The 22,380-nt window shown below is 41.5% G+C and overlaps 2 protein-coding genes across 14 annotated transcripts in view; one reads left to right on the top strand and one right to left on the bottom strand.

Moving 5' to 3' along the window:
• MAST4 (microtubule associated serine/threonine kinase family member 4) overlaps positions 1-14,910 on the top strand; it is a 216,928-nt gene extending 202,018 nt beyond the window's left edge. For all 13 annotated transcript variants that reach the window (XM_079330483.1, XM_079330482.1, XM_079330477.1 and 10 more), the window contains 6 exons: positions 39-236; positions 3,221-3,450; positions 4,970-5,092; positions 6,819-6,955; positions 7,599-7,780; positions 8,614-14,910. In XM_079330483.1, coding sequence (XP_079186609.1) covers positions 39-236; positions 3,221-3,450; positions 4,970-5,092; positions 6,819-6,955; positions 7,599-7,780; positions 8,614-12,476 — 4,733 coding nt within the window. In that variant the 3' untranslated portion in view covers positions 12,477-14,910. The remainder of the gene's footprint in view (positions 1-38; positions 237-3,220; positions 3,451-4,969; positions 5,093-6,818; positions 6,956-7,598; positions 7,781-8,613) is intronic.
• A 3,491-nt stretch (positions 14,911-18,401) lies between these two features.
• CD180 (CD180 molecule) lies at positions 18,402-20,190 on the bottom strand (the record flags this gene model as incomplete). Its single annotated transcript, XM_079330394.1, is given in 5 exon segments — positions 18,402-18,618; positions 19,584-19,765; positions 19,767-19,961; positions 19,963-20,088; positions 20,092-20,190. Coding segments are annotated over 5 exon segments (819 nt in total).
• Positions 20,191-22,380: the final 2,190 nt, after the last annotated feature.

Genomic DNA, 22,380 nt, shown 5'->3' with positions numbered 1-22,380 from the left:
TTTTCCCTCATTGTCTTTATCCGTTCTTCTTTGTACAGTTGGCAGTTTCTCAGAACACTTGGATCAAATAAATGGAAGAAGTGAGAGTGTGGACAGTGCAGATAACCCTTCAAAGCCACCTGGTGACGTTGCATCTCACATGGCTCGACAGCGATTGGAAAGCACAGAGAAAAAGATCTCTGGAAAAGTCACAAAGTCCCTTTCTGCAAGTGCTTTGTCCCTCATGATCCCAGGAGGTAGAGATAAATGCTTCTGGTTGAAATGTTAATGATTTATGCTATGAATGATTATGCTATGAGTTGAAATGTTAATGATTAATGTCGTGATGCAAATTCAAGATTCTGTATAGTCCAGAATTGATTCTATGTCACTCTTATTTTCTTTCTCTTCTTGTTCATTTGCATAACTGGTCAGTGCAATCTTGTCAGCAAGTTGTGGAGCTCACACTTACAGCCTAGGGGCCTTCTCTGACAGGCAAAAATGCAACTTTATGATGATTGCCTTGTTTGACCTTCAATGTGCACAGCACGATGTGACTTCAGTCATTGACCCATCTCACAGTAGGGTTGTAGATTAAGTTTTACTGAGCTTACAAAAACAGATGCTTGTTATAGCAGCACTCAACTAGTTCTCTCTCATCCCCCATAAGAAAAGCTGATAAACAGGAGAGCAGTGTCACAAAAATATAGATGGCATGTAGCCTCCTACTTGTACTACACTGACTTAGATCAAGTGCTCAAAATTTGGAGCCAGAAATAATGCAGTAAGTGGAGGTATAACAGTAGTATTGAGTGTTTATACATGAAGGATTGGTAGTTTGTTGTCTTGTTGCTCAGAACTGAAGTCCAAACTGCTTTAATTGTATTCACATTTGCACAACCATGAGTACATAGTGCATTCAAGACAGTAAAGTAAAACAAAGGTGGAATTGGTATTGTTGCAGTAAACTCTTGTGGTCTTTATGTGATGTAGTAGAATGTAGCAGTGGAGTTGTAGTAATTGAGCTACTGCCCTAGGTACCCAGTAGACATTGTGGTTCGGTTGCAGTAGTCTTTATCTGTTTTTATATGTAACTGAAACCAAGAAAACAGCTAGCAATTTGTCAAGCATTTCTGGATTACTTGGGGAATTATTTTGGGTGTACTCATTTCCTACCCTACTCTGATATTCTTTTCATCTGTGTTTGCTAGGAAAAGGCTGAGAATTGCTCTTGGAGAGTTAACAATAAGTGTGTTTCCTGTGCAAAAGGAAAAAGCAGTCTACATCTAGCAAATTAACCCTTGCGTTAAACAATAGTTTATACTCCAGGGAAAAGAATTAAGTTCTAATATCTGGTTTTTGAACTTCTCATTCACTAACATGCATATCAGGTGAGGAGGAGGAGGAGAGGTTATTTAGACAAAAGACAGTGATGTATTCTTTACAGGCAACCTAGTAACTGAAGACAAGGAAAAGGCAGAAATGCTTAATGCCTTCTTTGCCTCAGTCTTTAATGGTAAGACAGCTTGTCCTCAAGACCACTGTCCTCAGGGGTTGGTAAGTGGTGTCAGGGAGCAGAATGGTCCTCTTTTTATCCAAGAAGAGGCAGTCAGAGAACTGCTGGGATGCTTGGTCCCTGCTTGGATATTTATAAATCAATGGGACCAGATGGGATCCATCCCAGGGTGATAAGGAAGCTGGCAAATGAGCTTGGGAAGCCACTCTCCATCATTTATCATGAGTTGTGGCTCACTGGGGAGGTTCCAGATGATTGGAAACTGGCCAATGTGACACCCATTTACAATAAAAGGTAAGAAGGAGGGACCTGGTAACTACAGGCCAGTTAACCTTACCTCAGTACCAGCTAAGATAATGGAGCAATTCATAATGAGTGTTATCACACAGCACTTAATGGATGACCAGGGGTTCAGATCCAGCAAGCAGGGGTTTACAAAGGGTAGGTCATGTCTGACCAACCTGGTCTCCTTCTATGACCAGGTGACACACCTGGTGGATGCAGGAAAGGCTGTGGATGTTGTCTATTTAGACTTCACCAAGGCCTTTGACACTGTCTCCCACAGCACATTCCTGGAGAAGCTGGCAGTGCATGGCTTGGACAGGAGCACTCTGCTGGGTTAGGAACTGGCTGGATGACCCAGAGAGTGGTGGTGAACAGTGCTGCATCCAGCTGGGGATCAGTCACCAGCGGTGTCCCTCAGGGCTCTGTGCTGGGGCCAGTTCTGTTCAATATTTTTATACACGATATGGATGAGGGCATTGAGTCCTTCATTAGCAGATTTGCAGACGACACTAAGCTGGGAGCTTGTGTTGATCTATTGGAAGGAAGAAGGGCTCTGCAGAGAGACTTAGATCAGTTAGATAGATGGGCAGAGTCCAAGAGCATGAAGTTTAATAAGTCTGAATGTTCTACATTTTGGCCATAAAAATCCCCTACAAGCTGGGTACAGTGTGGCTGGATAGTGTACAGGCAGAAAGGGACCTGGGGTGCTGGTTGACAGCCGGCTGAATATGAGCCTGCAATGTTCCTTGGTGGCCAAGAAGGCCAACAGCATCCTGGCTTGCATTAGGAATTTTGTGGCCAGCAGGAGCAGGGAGGTTGTTCTTCCCCTGTACTTGGCACTGGTGAGACATTTTGAGTACTGAGTCCAGTTTTGGGGCCCTCAGTTTAGGAAGGATGTTGAGATGGTTGAATATGTCCAGAGGAAGGCAACAAGGCTGGTGAAGGGCTTGGAACACAAGCCTTGTGAGGAACATTTGAAGGAGCTGGGATTGTTTAGCCTGGAGAAGAGGAGTCTTAGAGGTGACCTTATTGCTCTCTAAAACTTCCTGAAGGGAGGCTGTGGACAGGTGGGGGTCAGTCTCTTCCACCGGGCAGCAGATGACAGAACCAGAGGACACAGTCTGAAGCTACGTCAGGGAAGGTATAGGCTGGATGTTAGGAAAAAAAATTTCACCAAAAGAATAATAACGTACTGGAATGCTCTTCCCAGAGAGGTGGTGGAATCACCATCTCTGTATGCGTTTAAGAAAAGGTTGGACATGGCAGTTGGTGCTATAATCTAGACTCTGAGTTGAGGTGTTAGGACATAGGTTGGACTTGATGATCTTAGAGGTCTCTTCCAATCTCATTATTCTGTGATTCTAATACAAAGATGTCATTAGGCTGAACAAAAATTGGTGTGGTCAGAGTGTAATAGACAGATTTTTTTTTTTTTCCCAGATGTGTTCGGTGTTTCTCCTTTGGGAAGTCCTATGTCTCCTCATTCCTTATCATCCGACCTTTCATCATCCCGAGATTCTTCTCCCAGCCGTGATTCATCAATTGCTGCTGCAAGTCCTCATCAGCCGATTGTAATTCACAGTTCAGGAAAGAAGTATGGCTTTACCATCCGAGCAATCAGGGTTTACGTGGGTGACAGTGATATCTACACTGTGCACCACATCGTTTGGGTAAGATAGTACATGTTTCCTTGCTGACGCATGACAAATTTCAATGATGTGCAAGCAGTTTTTCTTAAAATTAAATTCTGCCTGTACACAAGAGTAGTGTTGCCTGTAGGGAAGACAGCAAGCCATCCTTGGCAGAAGCATTATCTCCATGTGATGATGAACTTCTGCAACTTCACTTTAACTTTTGGCAAGTTTGTCAGTTATAAAAAATAGTGCCTTGAGTTCAGAGTACTGTGTTTTAGGAAACCAAAGGATTGGTGAAAACCCTCTTTGATTGGGGACAGGATCTGCAAATGTAGGAGGTTGTAAAGAGAAATTGTGGAAAAATAGGTGGAGTTTGTTAATCTGCATAAATTAAAGGATTCATGAAAGTCAGGAGTATTTTACTAGGCACAAAGTAAGCTGATCTCAAGCACTGATTTTCTGTTATGTAGAAATGTACAGATTGTTTGGAACTCTGAACACTGTTGAGATTTGGATGGCATAGGAAAAAGATTAACTGCCTTGAATAGATAATGTATTTTTTATCCTCTCTTCACTACACAGTGAGAAAGAGGCTAAAGCAGCTCTTTGGTTGTCAGCCTCCTTAACTGTAAAATAATTGCATATTTATGTACATATATATGCATTAATTTTATAATTTATGTTGTAATGAATTATTATTTTATATATTGTATAAATTACTCTTATATAAATAGTGTGTGTATGTAAATTATTTCAGCTACCCTAAAAAATTATTACAAATTTATCAAAAGACTTTTTTGTACACTGCTTAGTTTTAAATATGTATTCTGGATTTTGAAGTAGCAGTGCTGATGTAGTGTACTCATTTTTTTATTCATATTGTTTACCCCTTAGACCTATTAATCCATCAAAAATATTGAATCTGGAGAACTGGGTACTTTTGGTGGATAATGGAATATATTTATAAAAAAGATTTCTTGCCACTAGTGTAACATCACAGAAGTGAAAGGAAGGGGAAAAATGGTACATTGAAGTAAAAGTTAAGCCTTGGAGTGTTTCTAAAGTATCATGTTGTTAAGCTCTGTTAGCACTGTAGTCTTCAGTAGTGTCTACATGATTTTCAAAACTCATTTAAAAATATAATCAATTATTTAAACCATCTTCAAAATATTTTTCAATTCAGTTTGTGTTGATCCTTTGTCACAATTTTTATTGTGATTCAAATACTGCATGTGACCTTAATTACATTAGTGTTTCTCACTATCAGATGCTAAAAATGGTCTCAGTTCTGAAAATTTACAGTGGGTAGTGAACTACCCCTTCTTATCATGCATGAAAACACCTTGTTTTACAGAGCTTACATAATACAGCAGTGTTTCAGTGAGCTTTGAAACCATTCCAGGCCCCACCTAAATATAAAGTTTGAGCTAGTAGGGGATGGTGAAAGAGCTGAAAGTATTTTTCTTCTTCCTTTATATAAATGAGTATCTAAATTTCTTCACTGCCAACTGGTTTGGAGTTCATCTTCTGTATATTCTCTTCCTCTCATTTTCAGAATGTAGAAGAAGGAGGTGCAGCTTACCAAGCAGGTTTAAAAGCTGGAGACCTGATTACTCATATCAATGGAGAGCCAGTGCATGGTCTTGTTCATACAGAAGTCATTGAATTGTTGTTAAAGGTAACTCTTGGACAGCTGGGATACTAAAATGATTTCTGTTTTCATCTACGATGGTGGGGTTATATTTGTTTTCTTGGGATTAGTTACTAGATTTTATTGTTCTTGGAAGTACACACTCTAAGATGCTATTGCAGATTGGGAGAGGGCCAGTGACTATATGGTGCTATGATTTTAGTTTCTCTGTCATAGACTGGCACTGATGCAGAGGTAGCTGAAATAAATTTGAGGCAGTGACACAAAGAGAGATGTCTCTGTCTCTCAAAAAAACTGACCTTTTCAAGCGTATTCTCTAATGCCTGCATCTTCATCAGATACTTCAGGCTTTTGATGATCATGATACTTCTCATTTTTCTTCTTTAAAAGTGGAATCAGTGAGGAAAAGTAAAAACAAAGAATATGAAATATTTTCTTGCCTCTATACAGGAGATTGCTGTCATATTAAGACCTGAAAGGTTTTTGTCTCATGTATACCCTGGCATGTCTGACAGAGCTTCTTCAATTAATGTAATTCTCATCATGCACCTTATTTCATTAATAATTTGTCACATTTTTCTTTGGTGGAGATTTCCGAAGTCTGTCTTATTAGAAAATCACAGTTTTTCCATGGTAACAAACAAACAAAACAACTTTTATTTTCTCTGTAGCTCATCATATCCCATTTTTCATGTAATCTTTTCAGTGTAAGCTAGTGCAGATCAGAATTACTTTAGAAAGGTGTATATTTCTTCCTATATTTTTAACAATTAATGGAGTTACATGCAGAGCTCTGCTTGTCACAGTGCGTAGTCATGTATAAAAGTAGTAAAGAAAAAAAGCACTGGGAAGCAGTAAGGTGATGGGAAAATATAAAAAACCTAAACAAAGATGCAAAATACGCTTTTTCTTCAGTCTTTATTTCTCTGAAACCAGGAGGAACTTCCAAGTTTTCCAATTTTGCAAGAAATACGTAAGAGAAAATTCTGTGACTTAATGTGCGCTCATTCTCTAGGCTAGAAACAGCAGAAAAAGAAACATGACAACCCTGCTCACTACTTACAAGAGTAAACTCAAAACAAGAGGTCATTGTTTATCCATAACTTAACTTGTTGGGCTGTATCGTAAATTAATTTGGGCTATTGGGATTTCTTTGAAAGGAAGTTAACAATAGGGGTATAAAGTGGTGAGTAGGAAGTACAGATTTTTAAAACATAAAATCAGGAGGAAGTACCTATATTTTTTATTGAGTCATCTCTTTGTGTAATCAGTGCTAAAAAGCTTTAGTTAATTATACTTGTTAACCCTTTTGAACAAGATAAGAATGTGTTTTGGGATTGACAATGTAGATTTCATTTTTCTCCTCTGTTTCATCATTGTAAAGTTGGCATCATGAGATGTGAATGGACCACTGTGCAGTTACAGCTGTTCTTTGTGGGAAAATCAGCCATTTCTATAGAAGCTTCTGTCTTGAATTTTGCAGTCTTGGTTAATCCTTGGTGTCCTCCTGTCTGTGTACAATTACTGGAATTACTCCTTGTCTTGGAGCTTGAATGGAGGAAGTTAGGAAATACAGCAGAGTTGGAGAGCTTCCTGATCCTCATTTTACTAACTGTGGCTGGCAGTGTCTGCAGAAACACTTCTTATTCTGGAGTTCATTTTAATTGCATTTGTATGGTGTAGATTCAGTTTAAGGCAAAGTCATCTTGTATTATTTGTATTGCACTTAAAGCATCTTCCTTCATTTTGGCAGAGTGGCAACAAAGTCTCAGTAATGACAACTCCTTTTGAAAACACTTCCATCAAGACAGGACCTGCCAGGCGGAACAGCTACAGGAGCCGAATGGTTAGGCGCAGTAAGAAGACCAAGAAGAAGGAGAGTTTAGAGAGGTGAGTAATCCTTGGCTTTCACAGTGAAGGCATGTCTTTGTTTGCTTGTGTGGTGTACATAACACCAAATTTAAAATGCTATGTTAATAGAGTTTTCTCTCATCTTCTGTATTTCTTTCTTCTTCTCTGAGATTATGTGACCTTTCAAGTTTTGTTTTTCCTAAACTAGATGTGCTAGAACAACCACTAAAGTAGTGAATAACTGAGGTTGCATCTTAATTTGGCTTAACTATATAATTTTGCACTTATTTAATTAAACTTTCTAGTGCTAATGCCTATGAGAGTTTTTAATTTGATACGTTCATGTGTATTTTATAAATATGTTGCTAGTACTTTATACATATTTCTTCAGTTTTGATAGATTGCTAAATTAAGAAAGCAAAGATTTTTACTGATAACGAAGTAATTGTTCTTATGAAATATAGTGAGTAAATTTTAAAGTGAATAAAATTAATTACTGTGTCTGTCCCACCTGTTAACGTATCAGGATGTTTTCTAAACTTCACAGTCTGCAGTGTGGTTTGCTTTCATATGAAGATAGGTTTACTCTTCTCATAGTGTCAGCTTGCATGAACTTTTGCTGTGTAATAGTATCTTCTGTGCATGTTAACTTAGGACTAATGCTGTGCTTTTCTCACAAAAGGAGAAGATCTCTCTTTAAAAAGCTGGCAAAGCAACCCTCACCTCTCCTTCATACAAGCAGAAGTTTTTCCTGCCTGAACCGATCCCTTTCTTCAGGGGAAAGCTTGCCTGGGTCTCCAACCCACAGCTTATCTCCTAGATCTCCTACCCCAAGCTACCGTTCCACTCCTGATTTTCCATCAGGTGAGTGTGAAGCAGTGAAGAGCAAAGGAAAAGGACCAGAAGGGTACTGTACATTTTGTGTGCCCTCACAGATCTGATATACTCTCCTAAGAGCAGTCAGCTCTGACAGACATAATCATAGAACAACTGTTTTCTGTCTAGAAAAGGGAAGCAAATTCCTGATGCAAAACAAAAGGTGTTTTTATGATACAGAAGTACCTAAAAAGAAATTTCTCTAAAGTTTGTCCTAGTGTTTAGATCTCAGTCCAGTGGCTGCAAGTTGAGACCCAGTTTCAAACAAAAGAGAGAATTTTGCCTAAGAGAGGCTATGTGATAAAACAGTGAAACTGGGCTAAAAGTTGCTACATAATGGAATTAGGATAGCACTCAGGAATGCAGATTTATTGCTGAAAAGATTAACTGAGTGCTGAAATATGCATCTCTCAGACTCCTTAATGCCTGCCCCTTTTTCCTCTTTTACTTCTGTCACAATTGTAGTGTGCACTAGAATTGACTGCTATTGTTCAATCCCTTGGCAAAGGTAAATATCTTGAAAGCCTTGATCATTGCTTTGAAGTGTCAGAAAGCATTAGTTATTCTATTTAAGCAGAAGCAAGAGATAACTTAAAGGGGATGATGGAAGAGAGAGAAAGGGAGAAACAGCAAATGTTACTGGAATGATGCAGGTTTTGCAGTCTAAAACCTTTTGCATTTAAAGCCTTCCAGATTTTGGAACACTGTGGCGGGAGATAGCACAGGACTTTTGTTCTGTTCCTTACTGAACATTTAGACAAGATGGAAAAAGTCTTGCTAATCTTATGTTTGTTTGCTTGGTTTTTTTGTTCTTTTTGTAGGTACTAACTCTTCCCAGAGTAGCTCCCCTAGTTCCAGTGCTCCCAATTCTCCAGCTGGTTCAGGGCACATAAGACCCAGCACTCTTCATGGCTTGGGTCCAAAGCTTGGTGGGCAAAGATACAGATCAGGAAGGCGCAAATCAGCTGGCAGCATTCCCCTGTCTCCTCTCGCACGGACACCTTCTCCAACACCCCAGCCAACATCTCCTCAGCGGTCTCCATCACCACTGCTGGGACATTCAATTGGAAATACAAAACTAGCTCAGTCTTTTCCTAGCAAAATGCACTCACCTCCAACTATTGTGAGGCATATTGTCAGGCCAAAGAGTGCAGAGCCACCAAGATCTCCACTGTTGAAGAGAGTCCAGTCTGAAGAGAAACTTGCACCCTCCTATGGCAGTGATAAAAAACACTTATGTTCACGAAAACACAGTCTGGAAGTGACCCAGGAAGAAGTGAATAGAGAATTATCTCAAAGAGAAGTAACTCTTCAGAGCTTGGAGGAGAATGTATGTGATGTGCCATCGCTGACACGAGTCAGGCCTGCAGAGCAGGGCTGCTTGAAACGACCTATCTCCCGAAAATTGGGTAGACAAGAATCCATTGATGAGCTAGACAGAGAGAAGCTGAAGGTCAAAGTGGTTATGAAAAAGCAAGATTTTGCTGAAAAAGCGAATGCTGCTATACATGAACCTAGCAGTGAAACAGAAAATACCAATACCTTAAGACTGGAAGAAAGAGACAAAAAAGCATTCCAGAAGGTATTAGAAAGATCAAACCAGTTGGAAACGAAAATTGTTACTATGGAGACCCAGTCAGCTGGTGGCATACTCAAAGACACCCTTCAAAAGAATGCAAACTTGAGATCAAATGATGGTGTTGCTTTAGAATCACAGCTGTTGTGTCATGGACCTCCCCCTACTGAACTCAGTCATATTTCCTACGACTTCAAAAGAATTTCCCCTTCATGTACCCTGCAAGATGTGCTACCTCAATCCTCTGACAAGATGTTGAATGGAAAGGGAGAAAACACAGATAAAATTCTACCAACAAAAGAATTTGTCAAATTTGAAAGATTAGATGGTAAACTTGCAAATATTGATTATCTCAGAAAGAAAATGTCTATTGAAGAAAAAGATGACAGTGTCTGTCCAGTGCTAAAACCTAAGATGACATCTAATGTTCATGAATGCCTTCAACTTAGTACAAGCAGAGCTGTAAACATACAGCAGGACTCCACTGCAGTTGCAGATGGTAGAGCATTTATTGGCAGTGCACATGCTACTCAGATTAACTCAGTTTCTTTTGTTCCTCTCAAGACCTTGAGTGGCAGAGCAGACATGAGTGTGGAAAAATCAGCCCTTATTTCCACTGAAGCTCCTGTCAGAAAAAGTCCTTCAGAATATAAACTTGATGGGAGGTCTGTTTCCTGTCTGAAGCCAATAGAAGGCACACTAGATATTGCATTACTTTCTGGGCCACAGGCTTCAAAGGCTGAACTGCCTTTGTGTGTGCTGCCAGAAGGACAGAGCACCAGCAGTGATGGGGGATCTCCTAAACCCCCAGTGCCACAAGGGAGTGGTGGGAAAGCAGAAATGGTCTCTCAGAAAGAGCAGTTGTTAAGCTACCCAAAATCTGTCAAAGTCAACATAGCAGAGCCTCAAGTTCCACAAGTAGGCAAGAGTTCTCCAAATCCAACGCTCATCCCTGTGGCTACAGAAGCAGTGACAGAGAAAAAGGTTTGCAGTCCAGCCACTAAAGGCAGTATTTCTGTTGTTGAAGCTGTCCAGAAAAAAGATACCTCCCCTTCAAAACAACAGGAGCATTCAATGGAGGTAAAGTCTTGTGTTATTCAGAGTTTTAAAACTACTCAAACATATTCTAAACCTTCTGCTGCCCAAAGCACTCCTGAAAAAGCTGTAGGAAAAGAGAAGCAAATACAGAAAGAGTTGCCTGTCAAACAGCCAGTAGTCCAGAGAGGTTGTGAGCCTATCCCCGCAAAGGTGGAAGTGATCAGGGAGTCATCTCTGAAAGTTTCTGTCTCAGACGTCCTGATAACAACCTGCTCCAAGAGCAGTGAAAAAAATCATGCTGACCTTGCCATTCCACCTGAGATGCAAGGGAAAATGCAGCCAGCTGGCCCCAAGGCACAGCCTAAGGATGGCAGAGAATCGCAGAAACAGCTTGGAAAAGATGACAGCAGTGTTTCTAAAAGTTTTGTGGAAAGGGATATAACCAAGCAGAAAGCTGAGTCTAAGAAAGTTATCACAGAGGCAAAGAGCGATGTTCTTCCATCCAAATGGCCCGTGCAACCCTCAAGAGATTGTGATCATAAAACCGACAAGTCTGCACTGGTTTCCTCTGTGCAGAAGGACAGTGCTAGAGATACGGGAAAGAAAGATCAGAAAACTCTCCCTGATACACGACTTCAGACTAGTGAGAGAGAGCAGTCCAGCCAAGTTCCTCGGCAGCAGCTTAACACTTCAGGCTCCCCTGCAGTGAAGGAGGCAGTAAGCAGACACAGCACTGTCGAAGTTCATGCAGGGGTTCAAGAGCATGTGAAGCCTGCTGCCACCTGTGTGGAAAACAGCAGTAATAAACCCAGGCCAGCCTCTGATACAAGTTCCTCCAAGTCTAAGTCCTTGGATAAACAGGCTTTGTCACAAAAGCCATGTGCTCCAACCGTGAAAGAAAAAGAAACTGTTACTCAGTTGTCTGTGGTCTCGAGGAAGGATGGAAAACATGCCAGTAAAAGTGTCCCAGATCACCCTTCTCCTGTTACATGCTCATCAAGAAGAATGAACAATGAACATGTGCAGGCTGAAAGGCCTGTGGGCTTGGACCATGGCTCAGTGACCACCCTCCAAATGAGCAGCACAGCCCCTGACACCAAACCCAAATGCTCTGCTGTGGGCCCGCTGCCAGCAGGTCCAGAGAATCCTAAGAGGCAAGACCCAGCCAGCTTGGGGGAATCTGCTGATCAAAAGCAACTTCGTTTCAGTGAAAAACAAACCACTGCTCCAAAGCTTTCCACTGTGAAAGACTGTCTCTCGCTGAACAAAGAGGCAGACAGAAGTCCTAGTAATGAGATGATCACTGCAGACAAAAGACCTGAAGGAAAAATATGCACTGACGCACTTTACGTCCAGCTAGACAGTGGGAAAGTGGAGCCTGCCCTTTGTCTCACAACCTGTGATATCAGAGGGAAAGGAGGAGAAAAAGCAACCACAAGTAGCAAAATCTCTCAAGATATAAAAGGGAAGGGACAAATTCATCAGAAACAGCCAGAGGATGCAAACAAGCAGACTGCAATAAAACATCTACCGCCTGCCAGTGGGCAAAGCTCTTGTCGTGTGGCTGCAGCACCAGGAAAGCCAATGACTTGTTCATCCAATTTCTCTGAATGTAGACAGGAAGTATCTGTTTTGTCTTCAGCCAAAAGTGATGTATCTTCAGCAAAGGTGAAACCAGGCTCATCAGAGCTTCCCGCAGCTTGCAAGGAACTGAATAAGAAAAGCACCTCTTCCACAGGGAGCAGTAAGGCAGAAATGACTAAGAGTGTTTCACTGATGGCCTTGCACAGTGCCGCTGTTGTAGCAGAACCCCACCACCCTGCTTCAAACCTTGGGGGGAAACCTGGAAATCAAGACAAGCCTCTTTTCGTTAACACTGTGGATGTAAAGGGAAAAGATGCTGTTCTCACTCAGCAGTCTGCTTCAAGAAAACAGAATGTAGGTAAGGATTTACCTCGGTCAGCAGCCACACCTGACCGCCCTAACGCACTTTCAGATGACAAAGACTCAGCTCGGCAGCGTCGCGGAAAGGAAGTTTCCCGGAGCAGTGCTCACAAAAAAACGTGTTAACTCCAAGGCGTGGCAAGTGTGAATTCAACACTAGCGGAAACAGTTTCAATACGTTGTACTGCCTTTAAACCAGCACTGTGTCGTGTCTTTGTGCGGCAAAGCTTTCATGTCACTGAAGAAACAATACAAGGGGATATGTAAAGAGAGGACTTTTTTTCAAAATGCCTTTCTAATTGTAACCGGTAAAACTGTTACCACATAGTATTTGTACAAAAATACCTTTACAGCCTAGAGCTCTTGAAAATACTTCTTCTGTAAATACTTAACAACGTGTTTGGGGTTTGAATGTAGCATATATACTTTGCTGCTGGTTGCGTTGTTTACTCTTTCCCTTTTTAAGATAGTTGCTTTGCCACGTATTTGCCATACTCGAATATGAAACCAAATTACTAAAATTCAGACCTGGCATGGATATGCACAGGCACTGGTCTGACTGGGAAAAAAAAAAAAAAAGCAGAAAAAAAACAGGCCACGTTTTTACTTATTACAAATCCTAGATAGAGGCTAAAAATACTAGTACAGAATAATACAGTGACCTATTGTGAGTTTCTATGTGTATTTTTAATAATCAGATTTTGATAGTACTGTACTTGGCTGGCTGCTTCACCAGATCTAACACGAGAAATAACTGTATCTCCCTGCTGCACAAAGTCTGACTAGAGTAGATGTCCTTAAAGCTATGGGAAGATGATGTAATTATCCGGGCATCCCAGCAAGAGTTGTGTTCTCTGGTGAAATGATGGTTCTTGTCATATCTCTTGGGAGTGTATTGTGTGGCTTTCACCTCAGACAAGGCTGGAATTCTGAAGCACGGGCCATGTGCTTAGTTTTTGCTGCAATCCTCTCGAGTTCCTTGAGCTTTTTTAAATTCAGACCCTTACAGTGTGAGGCACAAGTATAAGCACATGACTGGTAGTACTATGAAGTTCATCCCTGTTCTTAATACATTTAGAAAATACATTTTGTTGCATATAGGTCTATTTAATTAGTGTCATATAGCTGGTAGCTGTTTTCTATTTCAAGACAAGTAAGGTAAAAAGGAAAAATACACTTCAGTATCATATCCTTTAAAAAGTTTAGGCTATCTGACACATTTTAATACATAGCTGGGGCCTTATGTTGTAGATCTAACTTGCTGTTTTTAGCAAGTAATCCTGGGTTTCATATTCATTTTGAAATGCATTGAGTAGCTCCATACATTTCATAACATAATCTTTTTATTTGTATGCAAAAAAATTCAATACTGTAATTACAAAAGAAGCATTTTTTAACAAAGGAACTTGTTGGAGCTATTTGGTGCTAGAATGTTACTGTCTTTTTACTTTTGCTAAGCCTTATTTAAATTTTATATACAGTGGAACATGTAGACTTTGATCATTTTTGTGTGGAGTATTTAGCTTGTTTTGAGGGATGAAAGGTAAAATTTGAAACATGTACAGAAGCACTACGAAATACCCTTGCAGGCGCATGGGTTTTAATAATTGGGGATCAATAGAATGGTCGTTTTTGCTTATTTCTGTTTTCTGTAACCACAGTAGAGCTAAGCCCCTACCTTTTTCACCAATGCTTATGGTTTGTCTTTCTGTCTCAGAAGCTAGAAAACTTTTCATAAAAGCACAGTGTGTGATCTTGACTTGGAGACTTACGTGACAACAGACAGTGTGCAAAATTTGTTTCCCTCTGCTGAAAACTTTATTATACTGATTTGTTGAGTTGGATTACAGCAAACCTGTAAGGAAAATGCAGTAACACATAAAACTCCTGATTTTTCATGTGGCACTAGAACATTCATACTGCCATTGATGCATTCAGAAAGGAGCTAGTAAGCAGTGGATAATAATTTTTGAGAAGTCTTAAAAACAAAATGGTCTCAACATTTACAGTTCATCTGTGCTTTGGCAGTTAATACAAGTGAATGCTAATGCACTTCAAAATAACATTTCTGTCTGGGAGATATTTCTTAGTTTACAGTCTCTGCGTTTTTTGCAACTATCCTCTTGTTTCTTTTAAAACACATCTAGCTTTTGTTTACAGTATATCTTTATGAATATTTTGCATTATCACTTCTGACAAATAAGTTCTTTGCATTTTGGAAGTGTAATAGTGCATAAGCTTGTGTTTATGTAGTAACTGTTTGTTGGTGTTTACCTTATAAGTGAGCTGTTAGAGATCCTCCTGCCTGTGTTCTTCTTGGTCAGTCTTAATGTGATTATAGATCTGATGTGTTCTTTTGTAGACTTCCTGCAGTAGATTTCTCAGCTTACAAAAAAATATTCAAAAAGTTAAAAAAAATTGTTAGGGTCTGTGCAATAAAGTGTTTGCAGTCTTATTTTCTCTGAGAAACTCCTTATGGATGTCATAATTGTTATATATTGAACACAATTATTTATACTTATGCAGTTGCATAACATTGAAATAAAAATTCAGCATGAAACTGTTGTGTTAGCATTTTTTCTTGAACTGCTTTCACTGCTGTAATGTAAGACATATCTCTGCTGTACTTGGAGGCTGGAATTTTTGGTGGTTTTTGGGACCAGCTCAGTGCACCCTTTAAGGCAGGTGCTGGTGGAGGGTTTTGCATGCAGTTTGGTCTGGGAGCAGAGGGAGTGTGCATGGCTGAGTATCTCCATGTCTCAGACTATGTCTGGATCCTCTGCTCAGCTGTTGGATAGGTGAGTGTGGTGTGGTGCTGGATGACATAGCCTGACTGCTGACTTCAATGGGCAGCAGCCTGTAATGCGACGTTTAATTTCTTTCTGCAGAAGACATATCATCATTCGTTACTATAGGAGCAGCATATATTAAAGTGCACACCTCTACTGTTCCACTGCTCCTAACTCTGCAGAGCTGTCCAGCAGTTGGGAATTTGTGTTCACATTTTTTTATTGCTTTGTTTTGTCTATATTGTTCCTCTGTACAGAACTAAGTGCAGCAGTGTGACAGCATCACATTTGCTGCTTTTCTGTTTGTTTGACACATAGAGGTGAGGAGAAGCTGCAGCTCACCCCCAAGTTTTCCAGTTTGCTGCAGCTCACCAGAATGCAGATAGTCTTGGAAATCCAGTGTACTGATGGGGGGTGATGGGTTGAGGAGAGAAGAGCAGGATCCAGCAGCTGAGGCATGGAAAGTTTGAAGAGTTGTATGCTGACTGTCTCATGCCTCTGCTGGCTGTGCTGTCCCTGGCTGTGGGCAGCACAGCTGTCTCTGCCAGGGGAGGCATAGGAACCTGCATGCCCGGAGTGAGCCCCAGATTCTGTGGGCTACAGGAAAGGAATGGTGTGTGGAGTTTGTGCAAAGGGGGAAGTTGGGACAGATGGGTTATCAGTGTTATGTCTGGCATGGCCTGTCAGATTCACTTCCTCTCTTTACCTGGGATGGGAGTGCGAGCTCCCTTCCTCAGCCCTGAACTCAGTTTGCTAAACATCCTTAGGCACCTTACTCTGTGTAGGCTTACCTAGCCTGCAGGACTTCTCAGGTCATCCAGCTTGATTTGGATCAAAACTGAGGGCAGATCAGAAGGAAAAGATCACGGGAAGAAACTGGAGGGTGTATGGATGCATGTCCCACTGCACACCTTGAGGTAGCAACAGTTTTTCTTTCCATTGACTGTATCTGCAGTACAATAATTGATTAGAACTGACCAAATCAATCTTCCAGGTACCTTCCAAGGTTGCATTTGAATGAACTGAGTGTAGGAATCACAGAATGGTTTGGGCTGGAAGGAACCTTGAAGTTCCAGCCACCACAGGTAGGAAGTGATGCTGAAGGTTCAAGAGGCAAAATTTGGGAGCATCAGGGGGAACTGAAGATTACAGAGTAAGACAGTATCAGTGTAGTTGTGTTCTTGTTCACATCAAGCCTTAAGGAATGCAGATCTGAAGGGGAAGAGGATGTCCAAGGGATTTGGTAGGTTGCCAATACCCCACTGCGACAGGTAGGGAAAGATGTCTGCTACTGTGGGAGAAGAATTTCCATTGTTTTTGTCTGATCAGGGAGGTATAGTATAGATTGTTTGAGAAGGAACCTCACCTGTTGTTTTTCCAGGTACAGACAAGACCAGTGAATGAGAGAGTTCTTTGAAGATGTTCCATTGACATCAGGATGTGTTTTTTGAAGTCAACATAGTAGAAATTGGCCTACTCAACTATCTTGTTAAAAAATTGACTTGCATCTTATTGAGAAACCTTGTTTAAGCATAGTTAAGGAAATAAGAGCTTGGCTCTGAGTTTTGGTTTGTCCTGGTGAAATAAAGCTAAGTGCTTAGCAGTCTGTGAAATAATGAAGATATACTGAAGTTCCTTCTCTTTTGTAAAAACTGGTAAATTCTGTGTTATGGTGTTGAGCTGTACTGTGACTTTCAGGGATGTAGTCCAGGAGCTAGGGTGGTGGTGAGCAAAATCTTGTTAGGCACTGTTCACCTCAGACAGTTCTCTCTCTGTGCTGGCTTCATAGCCATATTTGAAAAAAATGAGAGCTAAAAGGCATGACTGGAAGCCAAAAGAGTGCATCACATCAGAGCTTGAGTAGGTACACAATTCTTGAAGAAAAAATCTATTGCCTCTTTCTATGTACATCTTTACTAAGTAATCCCAGAAGACTGTCTTTGAATTCTTGTCTTCATACATAGTCTAGTGTACATAGTTTAGTGTATAATACCCAGAGATAAATTTTCCTTCAGGAAAAGGAAAGGCCCTGTATTTAGAGGTTGTGTATCCTGAAATATACAGCGTATGCTGTCCAGCATTGTTTGCACAGTGTCTTATGAATGGTGGTTTTGCAGGCAAATAGACCAAAGATGACAATGTAAAGAAATGAGTGAAATCAGAGCACCTGAAGATACGGTCATCTAAAACTAATTGTGAGGGGGGCAAGGGATAGATTGCAAGAAAGCCTTAATACTCTGTGCAAGTATGTATGGCACAGGAAAAACATGTTACCTTCTGAGGTACACCTGAATTTTAACTGAAGTCTACACCTGAGTCTACACTGTGACACAAGATAGCATTTCAGAAATCGGTGGTGGTTAAATCCTGTGGTGCTCTCTCCAAACCAAAGGGCATTTCAGAATATTTTTCAGCCCAATATGCAATTTTCCCTCCAGTCATTACTATAGCTGGATCTCCCACAGTTACTACCTGATGTTTGCAAATTTTTTTGGTGCCCTTGGAGTGTGCTGTGCTCCCTTTTGATATCAGTATTTGTCTAACACCTTCCTGAACCCACCATTTCAAGAGGGAAACAATGGAAGAAACAAGTCTTTCTTGGGTGGAACACACACTGGCAATCATGCTGGATTTTTACAACACTGGAGGTTACTCATTTAACCAATTGGATTTGCAGAGTGAGGAAAATGCACCTTGAGCCTTGGTCCCTGCCTGCTCCCATGGTGGAGTCAGGGTGTGCTCAGCCCAGGCAGCAGGGCTTGCTCAGGGACAGTTCTGCAGCTGAGCCCTTGTGGAGGGCAGGAGCCCCTGCAGCTTCAGTGTGGGGCAGCTGGGGCACAGCTCCTGCCCACTGCTCAGGGGGAGTCTGAAATTTTAGCTAGTCAGCATGTAAGAGAGGCAAATCTTGAGGAAATGCCTTTGCACAGCAGCTGAAGCTGAATGTGGAGTCCTGCATGGGCAGTGTTGAGCTGGCCTTGCTCACCTCAGAGAGCAGCCACACTCCAGCCTCACCCAGAGGGAGAGGTCAGGCTGAGCCTGCCCTGGTGTGTGCTCCAGGAGGCTCCTACCACCAGGAAGGTTTCTCTATCCATCAGGGGAAGCCTGTTCCTGAGGTAAGCATAAATGGCTTTAAGGTGATTCAGGGCACATGAGTAGGCCTGACAAGCTGCCATTAGATCCTTGGTGTGATGGACACACTCCGCCTTGCTCTGAGAAGACAATTTGGGTTTATATAAATAATATATATTTACATTATTCCTGCCTAGCTGTTGCATATCCAATTGAAGCAGGGATCTCTGTCCCTGAACTCACTCCAGGGACACACACCAGGAGCAGCAGGGAGAGGCAGCTGACGCCAGGAGCGCCTGCGGGATGGGGCTGCCCTGCCCTTGGCAGCCTCTGCTCTCCTCACCGGGGCTGGACGGAGCTCCAGGCTCCAGAGGAATGGCTCATGTCTCTCAGCACTGAGGGGTTTTGCCCTGTGCCAGCAAGCAGAGTATTGGACCCACAAATCCACAATTCTATGGTTAAAAATCATTCTGTCTTTACTTACTGCGGAGTTCTGTAGAGAGCTCAGGAGCAGGGCCTGCCCTAGTCTGAAAGACTGAGAGCAGAATTTCAGTGTCCAGGTATTCTCAAAGGATCAAAAGCATTTTAAAGAAATATTTTTTAAAAAATCACAGAGGTGATACTACCAGCCCTGCAGGCATGTGACTAGAAATCTGTCCTTTACAGGTAGTGGGTTTTTTTGGTTGGTTTGGTTTTTTGGTTTTTTTTGTTTGTTTGTTTGTTTTTTAGCAGAGGAGGGCACACTACTGCCAGCTCTTACAAAACATTGCTTTTCAAGGGTATTTGATAGAGAGCAGAATTTGGTTGGGAGTTTTAGTTGTTTTTTTTTATTTGGCTGAGTTTTGATTGGGTTGTTTGGTTTGGTTTTGGGTTTGGGTTTTTTTTTCCTTTTTGGGAGTCGTGGTGGTTACATTTTCTTTTTTTTAAAGAGAAGTAAGTTTTTATTTTTGCTGTTGGGTTTTCCAAGTGCATTAGCCACAGTATTGGTACAACAGGGCTACCATTGAGTTGAACTGGGATTTCTCTATAAGATATTTATTTTCAAGATTCGTGTAATAATTTTTTTTTATTTTATAATTTTCATTTTATAGGTTTTTTTCATTATTTTTCTAAAAGTTTTAATATAGATAGAGAGGATATTAAAAAGTTAAGAAAATACATGTCACAAATTAGAACAGTGGGATGTCTTTTAGCTTCATACACTTGCTGTAATATTTTCTGTGTCCCCATCCTGGACTTAGAGTTGCTGGTAATTTTGCTTGAAACAGTGAGTACCCCAAATGAAGATGTCACTACAGGATAAAACAGCCAGGACAATTGCAATGATTCCTGGCATGTCCCTCCCACAAGAGAGAGAGATGGAGGCCAGCTTAACCCAGCTAGCAATTTGGGTTCAGAACACCTTGTTCCTTCAAGGTCTTCAATTTTATCCAGATGATGCTTGTACCAGGTGATTAAATCAGTCTTAGAGCAGGTGCAGCCCAGGAGGTTGTAGCTTAAATTGGTTATGCAGTGACCATCTGGGGGTACTAGTTGATCACCTGGTACAATATGGATCCTTTATGGGCACAGTTAGGAGAGATACACACTTAAGATTAGAAAACGGATCTGTGCTGAATGCAGTCAATTTGTTGTAACTCAGATCAACATGCTGTAACTTCCTGAGGTTGTGAAATACTTGGTTACCTATTGCTGTCAGTTCACAGGATGATAATATTAGCACCTCTAAACTGGATCTTTGTTGGAACAGTTTGTCCTTTGGCATGATCTCCCAGCTCAAAGTTATTTTGACTAATCTCCAAGACCATGAGGTTTTTCAAGCCTTGAAAGAAATTCTGAATGTCAGCAGTAATGTGGGATGAAGAAAGATTCAGCACTTGCTAGACATGCAGATTTTGGAAAGGGCTCTGTAAGGTGTTGATATGGAGAGGAGTGAAGGGTAAGTCCAGCAGCTGTAGGCTGGCACTGCAGTAAATGAGCATGTCCTGGAGATGGAGGTGTGTGTTGTGGCTCAGATTCGGGTAACAAAGTCTGCTCAAAGCTCTCAGTGCTTGCTAGAGCTGTCAGAATACATACTCAATGTGACTGACTTAACTCTAGATGTTCAAGCTTTGCCAGTTTCTCCAAACAGCCAGAGCCTGGCTGCAGAACCTGTGAGTTACCCTTGATGTGGAGGCAGGTGAGGGGGGGGAAGGCAGCAGAGCTGGTGTTGCAGAGGTACCAAAGCTGTTTGCATTGAGAGCCATCTCCTACAGCAAGCTCGTGCCACTGGTGCCAGGGGCAGTGCATGGATGTGGGTTTGGGTTAGGTCGAGCTTTCAGAGCCTGGTTAAGCTCTGAAATGTGTCAGCATTTAGATTTTTGGGGTGCTGTAACTGCAGGTAGAGACCCTTGGCAGAGATAAGACAGAGGCCTTGTAAAACATCAGGGTATATGTAGGGCTCCTTTTCCACACCATAAAATGTTCCCAGCCAAAGGGGCTGGGCTGTGGAGTTCTGCATCCCCACCTGGACCCCAGAGATGTCAGCACAGCCCGCCAAGCCCAAACTGTGGAAATCGGACTGAAAAGAACCAGGGTCACTGTGTGTAATGTCACTGCCTTTTAGGATGAGAGTCACATCACTGCTCTTCTGCAGAGCTTGGGCATCTTCTGCTGTGGTTGCTTGTATGTTGTTCATTTGAAGTTGGGAGGAAGCTGCAGTGCAGGGATGTGGTTGCTGCCCAAGATGAAGATACCTAAGCTGTCAAGATTTGACACTGGAATAGAGAAGATACCTGTTATTCCTGTCTGTGTCAACATGCTCCAGGGAATGTGGGCCAGCAAATGCTGTGTCAGACAGAAACATGAGCAGGTTTCTGGTCAGCATGACTGGCTGCAGCTGCCTCTTGCTGTGAAAGACACCATCATACACCCAGCTGATCTGACACCTTGAGAAAACAACAGAAAACTGCATCAGTGGCCTGTCTCACAAACTCTCCTGGTAATGTGATTACACAAACAGCACCTCATATCTGTAAAAATCCAAGATCTGTCATTGTCACTAGGGTAAAAGTGTCTGTCTTTTTCAGTGATGCCTGCCTGGTACTTTTAAGTTCACATTTAATTACAGGGCTCTGCTGAGAAGAAAAACCTGTCCTGAAATGATGGGTGTGAGGAGGCATTCGTGGGAGTCAGGAGACGTGATGTATTTAATGTCTAACTTAATAGGAAAGTCTCTGTTCCTATAAAAAAGCCAGCAACTTCCAAGGGCCAGATATGTCTTTCTCCAGTTTTTAGAGAACAATATTGAAAATTAATAAAAATTTGCTGTCACTACTGCCTTAGGGGTGGTAGTATCTAGAAATGCATATTTCACCCAATGAACTGTAAACAATTGTCCCTAGATGAGAAGCTGAGATATTGCCCAAGTGGATCAGTCTCTGCTTAGCAAAAATATTCATCAGCTGTCTGAAGGTGCTGAGAGGTGCTGGCTTCCTTGTGAAGGCAGGAAGATGCTGCTCTGGTGTGCTCCAGAAGTCTCTGTCTCAGACAGGGACAGAGGGGCTCATGACTGTGATGAGCACAAGTGAGAATGCTCCTTCCACACCTTGTTAAGACCAGGTAGGGAGGAGAATTCAGGTCAGAGAAGATTGAATTCTGGAGGAAAGGGAGCCCATGGAAACTGAAACTGAGGATTTCTGTCATGACAAATAGTCACAGGAGCCTCTCTCAGTCCTAAACCTTCCCAGCTCTAGCTTTTATTTCCTGTAGTCTATGGAAAATACACAGTGAAACTGAAATAGTTATGCACTGTGAATATAAATAGGAAAACAAGGCACCTGGAAAATCTGTCCCCCCCCCACCAAACTAACACAACCTATAGAATAACCCAATGAGAATTTTGAATTATTTAAAATGTAGCAGCCAAACCCCTAGGAAGCCTCAACACAGGCTTGCAATGCATAGCCCTGGGGTTTTGGAAAGTGTGTTTTAAAATGAATGCTTTGAATCTCTCTTCTATTAATTTCAAGTGTCTCACCTGCAGTGCATTCTTATCAAAGTTAGCACATATGAGGATTGATTACTCTTCTGGATGACTTATTAATCCTTAAGAAAGGATCCTCACAAAGTATTTTTAAATTGTGAATGTCATGAGTCATGTAACAAAACTTACTCTAAGAGAAGTCTTAAGT

The sequence above is a fragment of the Erithacus rubecula genome, assembly GCF_903797595.1.
Source record: "Erithacus rubecula genome assembly, chromosome: Z".
Lineage (NCBI taxonomy): Eukaryota > Metazoa > Chordata > Aves > Passeriformes > Muscicapidae > Erithacus > Erithacus rubecula.
Note: the sequence above shows the minus strand (reverse complement) of the source record. Positions and strands in the feature narration are given on the sequence as shown.